At 33.3% G+C, this 8,075-nt stretch overlaps 1 protein-coding gene across 1 annotated transcript; it reads left to right on the top strand.

Moving 5' to 3' along the window:
- Positions 1–479: 479 nt before the first annotated feature.
- LOC105773521 (PHD finger protein ALFIN-LIKE 7) lies at positions 480–4,369 on the top strand. The gene is made up of 5 exons (XM_012595498.2): positions 480–831; positions 947–979; positions 1,585–1,813; positions 3,623–3,749; positions 3,834–4,369. Exons 1-5 carry the CDS (start codon positions 735–737, stop codon positions 4,104–4,106), a joined length of 759 nt encoding a protein of 252 aa, XP_012450952.2. The 5' UTR covers positions 480–734; the 3' UTR covers positions 4,107–4,369.
- The last annotated feature ends 3,706 nt before the right edge of the window (positions 4,370–8,075 follow it).

Raw genomic sequence — 8,075 nt, 5'->3', positions numbered from 1 at the left:
ACTAACGGAGCCATCGAAGAACGTTGTATGCAATCGGGAAGGCGTTATCGGTAAGCTCAAAGATATCCACAGCCACTTTTTTATAATTATAATTTTTTATAAAAATTTTAAATTCTATTTTTTATTTTTAAATGATTTTTCTATTATTTTTAATATTTTTTATTTTTATGATGTTTAAAAAATCTATTCTAAAAAGTAAAAAATTCTAAATTTTTATATTTTAAATTTTTTAAAGATTTTTAAACAAATATAACTGAAATTATCTTCCATGCGGTAAAACACTAACATGCAACGTTAAGAGCGTCAAAAGACGAGGGCTTAAATTTGATTGAGGATTTAATTGAATATTTAAACTTGATTGAGGGCTCAATTGAATATTGTTTTTAATTGAGGGACCAATTTGATTATTAAATTATTTTAAGGGAATTTTTTATATAATAAGTCGAAGATAAAGAAGGTTAATTTTACATTTAAGCCTAAAATTGGCTTTTGTGTTCCGTTATCCGTCTTCGCCTCTCTTCCCATAGTATATTACATAAAATATTATGAATTAAAGCAAATCCCCAATTTCCCCCTCATCCCAATCCTCACCAAACCCTACAACGAAAACCCTAATTCAGATTTTGCTTTAATTCTGATTTGCTGGTCCGTAATTCTATTCAAAAGAAAGACCCCTATATATTGCATTTCCCCAATTTATTACGTTTTAATTTTGAAGAGAAATTGAGAAGGGAATGGAAGGTATACCACACCCAATACCGAGAACGGTGGAAGAGGTCTTCAACGACTTCAAGGGCAGACGCTCTGGCTTGATTAAGGCTCTCACAACTGGTTCGTTTGCCTCTACTTTTTTTTCCTTTTTTTTTAAAAAAAAAAAGAAAAGAAAGAAAAGGTTTCGGAAATCACAAAGAAATTCAATTAATTTGTTGGGGGTTTTCTATGGCAGATGTTGACAAGTTTTACCAACAGTGTGATCCTGGTGGGTTTACTTTCGCTCTTTTTCTATTTTTTTCATCGTGTATTTGAGCTGCTTGTCCTCTTTAATGCTACACTCAGAATCACTTATCAGGTCTTCATTATGGTTTCGTCCGTCATGGCTTAAGATTTGCTTTTCATTATAGCCATGTAATAGTGTCTTGTAATGAATATACATTAGCTTGACTTAAGACGGGAAATGAAATGTTTCATTCTCTTAATTTACAGGTGAAGATTACACTTTGACTTCATTATGCTGCTTTTCATACTCTCCTTGATTACACTTATGATATCTCGGACGTAATTTTTCCCTCTTAATTTCAGTTCCAAGGAGCAGTTTGGATTCTGATTCTATTTGTCAAATCACAACTGGAATGTGGTGTTAATAGCTATTTGGTTGAATTGAATATTTATTTTCCTACTTGATTATATTTATATTTTAGTAGAAATTTTTGAGTCTATCATTTAATATTTCTATCCTGGTGCGTTCTTCATGACTTAAGACTTGATAAGGTGTTATATGTTTGTTATAATTGATTTCAGCTAGCTTATATCTTTCAAAATTCTGGGTTTTAGTTTCTTTCCTGAAGGTGTTAAATTTATTTTCAGAGAAGGAGAACTTATGCCTATATGGACTTCCAAATGAAACCTGGGAAGTTAACTTGCCTGTCGAGGAGGTGCCTCCTGAGCTTCCAGAGCCAGCATTGGGCATAAACTTTGCTAGAGATGGAATGCAGGAGAAGGACTGGCTATCATTGGTTGCAGTTCACAGTGATTCGTGGTTGCTTGCTGTTGCTTTCTATTTTGGTGCACGATTTGGGTTTGGAAAGAATGAGAGGTTTGTTTGCTTTTTCTTTGTCAACTATCACACGTTTGAGTTTCAATTTTCACTGCTCTCTTGCTGCAGTATTATGGGCTATTTTTCAATTATGCTGACTGCATTGTGCTCTCTGTCTACCATAATTAAATAGTTGTTCTATTTTCTTGTGTTGGCTTTTGCTGGATCTTAAATTTCTGGTTTAGAAAAGGTTCTCTTGAAATGAGTACTAAAAATTTATTTTGAAAGTTCCCAGATTGGTCAATAATTCAAAGCACTAATTTTAAGGATGACGAAATGATTGCGGAAATCTATCTTTAATTTTCTTTTCTTTTTTGTTTTGAATTTAGTAATAGATGAATTTGGAGATATTCTGGTTCTTTCCTTCATTTTTCCTGATAATTTTCTGCCTTACCTGAGGAAGTGACTTTCTTTTTCGCTTTGTGTAAATACATCTTGCTAAGTTTGAGAACACAGTTTGGGCCTTGAAAGGGTATTTTGGATGCCAAAAGGTTAAATTAGATGTTTTCCATTTCACTACTTGAATATTATTATGCAGTGCTGTCAAGGTCTGCTCCTTAATGCCAGACAATAAAACGACTCAGACCTTTTGGTTTAGGCACATTGATCAGGCAGGCACTTAGTGCGTATAAGCATACTTACTTTAACATCAGTTTCACCTTAGTAGTCTCACACTTCAAAATATTTAGTCATTCAACAACAAACAAGGGATCATCAGAAAATCATGCATTTCTGCCAACCAAAAAAGAACAAAAACTCTGCATGTATTGTAGGATAAATTGGACAACTGTTTAGAATTTATCAATTATATGCCTTAAGCTTATTTCCATATATCTATACAAACAGAACAAAAAACCATGCTGATGTACATATTGCGCCTTTACTAAGGCAAGCACAATGTTGTCAAGGGCGCAAGGCACATTATAGGCGCTGCTAGCCTGAGTAAAGGAAAGTGCAGTATGTATGAGCTTTTGCAAGTCTGTGTGTATAGATAATATAAATCTTATGATATATCTAAAAAAATGCAATATTTTTATTGGTCAATATGCATTATTTCCTTATGGCCGTTATTTGTTGTTGAATGCTCAAATGCTGAGAAGTATGGAGTATGATATGATCTGTTTCTTACTGGTAAAGGTATATCAAATGGAAACAACGAAAAACAAAAGAAATTGAAGGGAAATTCAATCAGGTGGGCTTTTTCTATGCTTATTGACTTACAAAAAAGTGTGGTTAGGCACACTAGGTGTGCGACTGATCAAATGGGCCTTGCCTGGAAGGCTCTGAGGTGTTTTTGTTGAATAATTCTAAGGCGCAAGGCATAGGAATGCCTAGGCACACTCCTTGACAGCACTTGGTGTGCACTTTTTTTTTTTGCCTTGCACCTCTGGTAATATAGGGATTCAACACCTAAAGTGCGTCTTGTGCCCTTGACAACACTATTATTATGTAATACTATCTAAAGTCTATCATAAAGCTTAGACGTTTTCCTATTAAAGAGAAATTGCTTACATGCATATGCGTATGTTTATGGCTAACTGATGCTCAAACGTAGCTCTAGATGAAGGTGCAATGCCCTGCATCCATAGCTCAATAAATGTTCATAGGCACGTGAATATACATTGTTTAGGCTCGTCATTTGGTTGGTGCTTTTTCTTTTTGTAATAGCGAAGTGGAAGGCAAAGATTACAAATGAACTGAAAATAAGGGATACATGGATTCGTGTTTGAGATTTGGAATTTGAATTTTGAAGAAGCAAAAATAGTCCTCATTCCTGCGGTGGTCTTGTTTTTTTGTCTTATTTTGCAGGAAAAGACTCTTCCAGATGATAAATGACCTTCCGACCATATTTGAAGTTGTCACAGGAAATGTCAAGCAACTGAAAGACCAATCTGCGAATCACAATGGCAGCAGCAAAAGCAAATCAAGTGCTAAGGTGGTATTTATTCTTTTGTGTTTGTATTCCTTTTATATGCACCTCTCTTATTTAATGTCAAATTGATAACCTTGCTGTTTGCAGTCTCGCCAATCTGAACCCCAGAGTAAAATGGTAAAGATGTCTCCACCATCTAAGGATGAAGATGAGAGTGGGGAAGAAGATGAGGAAGATGATGAACAGGGTGCCACTTGTGGTGCATGTGGGGATAGCTACGGCACTGATGAATTCTGGATTTGCTGCGATATCTGCGAGAGATGGTTCCATGGAAAATGCGTGAAGATTACACCTGCAAAGGCTGAACATATCAAGCAGTATAAGTGCCCAAGTTGCAGTAGCAAGCGGGCTAGGGTTTGAAAGTAGGTCCAGAAATTGGACAGAAATTGGACTTACATCCTGTTGAAACGAAGCAGGCATGGTTCATAGAATAGTTGTTACGGTTTGGAAGTAAAACAGAGTAGCCCGTTTTAGTTGATGAATGAATGTGGATGACTGCAGATGGGATTTTTAAGTTTTGCTACTCTTGCATTTACTCTGTTTAATTTCATTGGGAATTGTGTTTTAAACTCATGCTGGCAGCTAGAAATATAATATATATATGTTGCATTTTTTTGGTTTCATCTGTATGCTTAATTTCTGCAACTCTTTTTTGTTGTTTTGGGGATTTTGCATTTAGTGATGATGTCTTCGGCAGGGTCAAAGATTGAAATTTACGAACTATATTGTGGTTGGATTTTGTTTTTTGTTTTGTTTTTTGAAAGTTATTCATTCAAGCTTGATTTGGATTAAGACTTCTTTTTTAAAGTTCGATTTGGATTAAGTTTGATGATTAGTTTTTCTAAGCAAAACATAATATAAAAGGTCAATGTGGTGGCAAAGGATGGATCATGTGGCAATTTATGTTATGACTAGATTTCTTTTTGACTGTTGCATCCAAGTAAATATTTATTTATAATTAAAAGCAAATAATATAATATATATAATATTAATGTAAGTAATATTTAAAATCAATAATATTTTATAAATAAAAAGTTGAAAATTGTTATAAACATTTTATTATTAGATTAATATCCATTAAGATTAAGATGTTTGATGTATTTTAAGATTTTAATATAAATTAGAAATAGAATTTTATTTTATTTGTATGTTTTATGTCTATAAAGATAAACTTTTAAAAGTATTACATATCCTTATTGATCAATAAAATATGTATTTTTTAGTTCTCTCAAATTTTTGTTCTCTTACTCTACTATTTATTTAATCACTATTCTCTTTTAATTTTTCTAGTTATCCTAATCCAAACAAATTATAAAAAAAAATTCAAAATCAACTAAAGGGTTTTGAATCAACGCCCAAATTTCAAAACTCATAACTCATATCGATCATATGCTTTGGAATTTTAAATTTTATATTCGAAGAGAATTTATAAAAGCTATTAGATTTCTTTTGGATGCAATAATAATAATAGCATTGCTAAAGGGAATCAAAATTGCATCCCTTGGAGTTTTAGCTCTCGTTTTCAACCATTCAACCAGAGAAAGAGTTTGTGATACGAGTTAAACTAGAAAAGTAGAAATTACAGAAATAGAGAGAAAGAAACAAGAGAAAGAAAGAGAGAAACTTTTGAGGAAGAGAAAAACGTGTATATTATACTGCATGTCCTCCTTCCTTACAACAAGGTAATATATAAAGGGAAAATAAAACAAACAAAATAACAAACTGTATCTGTTACTACTTAAAATCAAAACGCATCGCTTTCATTAAAACCAAAACACTCCATTTTACTCCTAACCAATGCGCACTATTTTATTTACTTCAAATTTTTAGCTCATAACAAAATTCCCTTCCTGAAAAATCCTTGTCCTTAAGGATCAAAGAGAGGAAATATGTTATTGATTTGCTCCAAGGACTCCCAAGTAGCATCTTCAGGAAATGAGTTTGCCTACTCCACTAGGACTTCAGTGACCGCACTGTTGCCTATTTTAACCATTCTTTGATCTAACACACGAGCTGGCTCTTTGGCCCAAATTCCATACATCAATGATGGGTAAAGCTTCCTGGACTGGAGCTAATCCCACATGCTTTTTAAGCTAGGACACATGAAAGGTGGGGTGCACTTGAGAGCCATGAGGCTGCAAATCACCTTACCAACTCGGGCTTCTACTGGGAATGGCCCAAAATACCTGGGGGACAGTTTCTAATTGGGTAGCTTCTTGACCGAGTGCTGCATATATGGTTGTAACCTTAAGTAGACCAAATCACCTTCTTTGAATTCCCTGTCACTTCTATGTTTGTCTGCATGTTGTTTCATTCGATTCTCAGCTCGCTTCAAGTGAAACTGCAACATCTTTCAAGTAGCTTCTCTCTGTTGTAGACTTCGATCAACACTGAACACTGAGGAGGCTCCTGTTAAGTAGGAATGTGGTAGGGAGGAGGTTTGCCATACAATGCCTCATATGGTGTGGTGTTCATGGCTGAATGGTGAGTGGAATTATACCACCATTCTACCATAGGAAACCACTATACCCATTCATTAGGACGTTCCCCTGTCATACATCTAAGATACCCCTCAAGGCACCTATTCAATACCTCAGCCTAACCATCAGATCCGGGATGATAGCCAGTAGATAGTTGCACTTTTTTACTTGTAACAACCAATTTTCAATGAAATCGGAACAGTGGTTTCGAGACAAAAAAATTATTTTATTATTATTTTATTTCCTACAACTTGATGGTAGTACAACACAAAAATTTTGAAATTTTACCGTTTACATGCTCAATTTGATAAAAAGGACTAAATCGCGTAGTTGAGTTCTAATAGCTAAAGGTATTAAATAGCTATAGAAATTTAAATTGGAAGTCCTTATAAGGAATTTAGACCATTAGAGTTGATAGTGGATTTTAATGGCTTGGAATTTGTGTAAGTTTTAAAGTTTTCAAAGGTTAATTAAGTAAATTGGTAATTAATGATTATTATAATAAAACAAATTAAGTTACCATCTTTCTTTCATCACTTTCAACTGAAAGTTAGGGATTTGGAAGCTAGTTTTGTGCTTAAGCATTCGGCAATCTCATTCTTGCCTATTTGGTATGTATTTTTGTCTCGTTTTTAAAAATTTCCCGTTTTTAGTAAAATCGGAATAGTGATTTTGGGACCACAAATTCGAAGTCAAAAAATTTATTTTATTATTATTTTATTTTCTACAGCATGATAGTAGTACCGCACAAAAATTTCGTTAGAAAATTTTACCGTTTACATGCTCAATTTGATAAAAATGACTAAATCGCGTAAAGTGCAAAAGTTGAGTTCTAATAGTTAAAGGTATTAAATAGCTATAGAACTTTAAATTGGAAGTCCTTATAAAGTAATTAGACCATTAGAGTTGATAGTGGATTTTAATGGCTTGGAATTTGTGTAATTTTTAAAGTTTTTAAAGGTTAATTAAGTAAATTGATAATTAATGATTATTACCATCTTTCTTTCATCACTTTCAACTGAAAGTTAGGGATTTGGAAGCTACTTTTGTGCTTAAGCATTTGGAAATCTCATTCTTGCCTATTTGGTATGTATTTTTGTCCAGTTTTTAATTATTTCTATATTTTCGGGATCGTTGTAGCTTAATCTAGCTAGCCCAGGGACTAATTTGTGAAACTGTCAAACTATTAGGGTTTTACCATTAATGAATATACATGAGTTTTTATGTTTGATTTTAGAAAATGGATAGATGTTGATAGATAAACAACTTTTGTAAAGAAATTTCTAATGAAATTGTCAAATAGAGGCTAAATTGAAAAATAGAAATTTTTACATGGTAGAATTGTGAAAGAAATGAAATATAGGGCTTGCTAGCAACCTAATTGATATTCGACCATAGTGGGTTGTGATGGAATTTCATGAATTTCCATTTTTATGAGCTAGAGACTAAATTGTAAAGAAATTAAAAGTATATGGGCAAAATGGTAATTTTCCAAAATATGCTTTTGGGTTAAATTGAATGAAATATATATTGAATTTAGTTAAATTTATCCATACAAATCAAGACAGACCTCATACGGCTTTTAGATCAAGGCAAAGAGAAATTCTTAGATTAATTGCCTCCGTATCTATATATACTCGTCGAGGTAAGTTCGTGTAATTAAATTGTGTATATATGATTTTTATTGAAATATACTTGTGTTGTGAATTGCTATATGTATATACCGGTTGTATATCCAACGACGTACAACTACTACCGAGCCCTGTTTGAACCTTTGGAATTCGTAGGATACAAATGAAATGTCATTAAGGTTTACATGATTCGGGTGCTGGTCTTGAACGTCCTACCA

The sequence above is a fragment of the Gossypium raimondii genome, chromosome 6, assembly GCF_025698545.1.
Source record: "Gossypium raimondii isolate GPD5lz chromosome 6, ASM2569854v1, whole genome shotgun sequence".
In the NCBI taxonomy this organism is placed as follows: Eukaryota; Viridiplantae; Streptophyta; class Magnoliopsida; order Malvales; family Malvaceae; genus Gossypium; species Gossypium raimondii.
The sequence above is the reverse complement of the archived record's forward strand: the minus strand, read 5'-3'. Positions and strand labels throughout refer to the sequence as shown.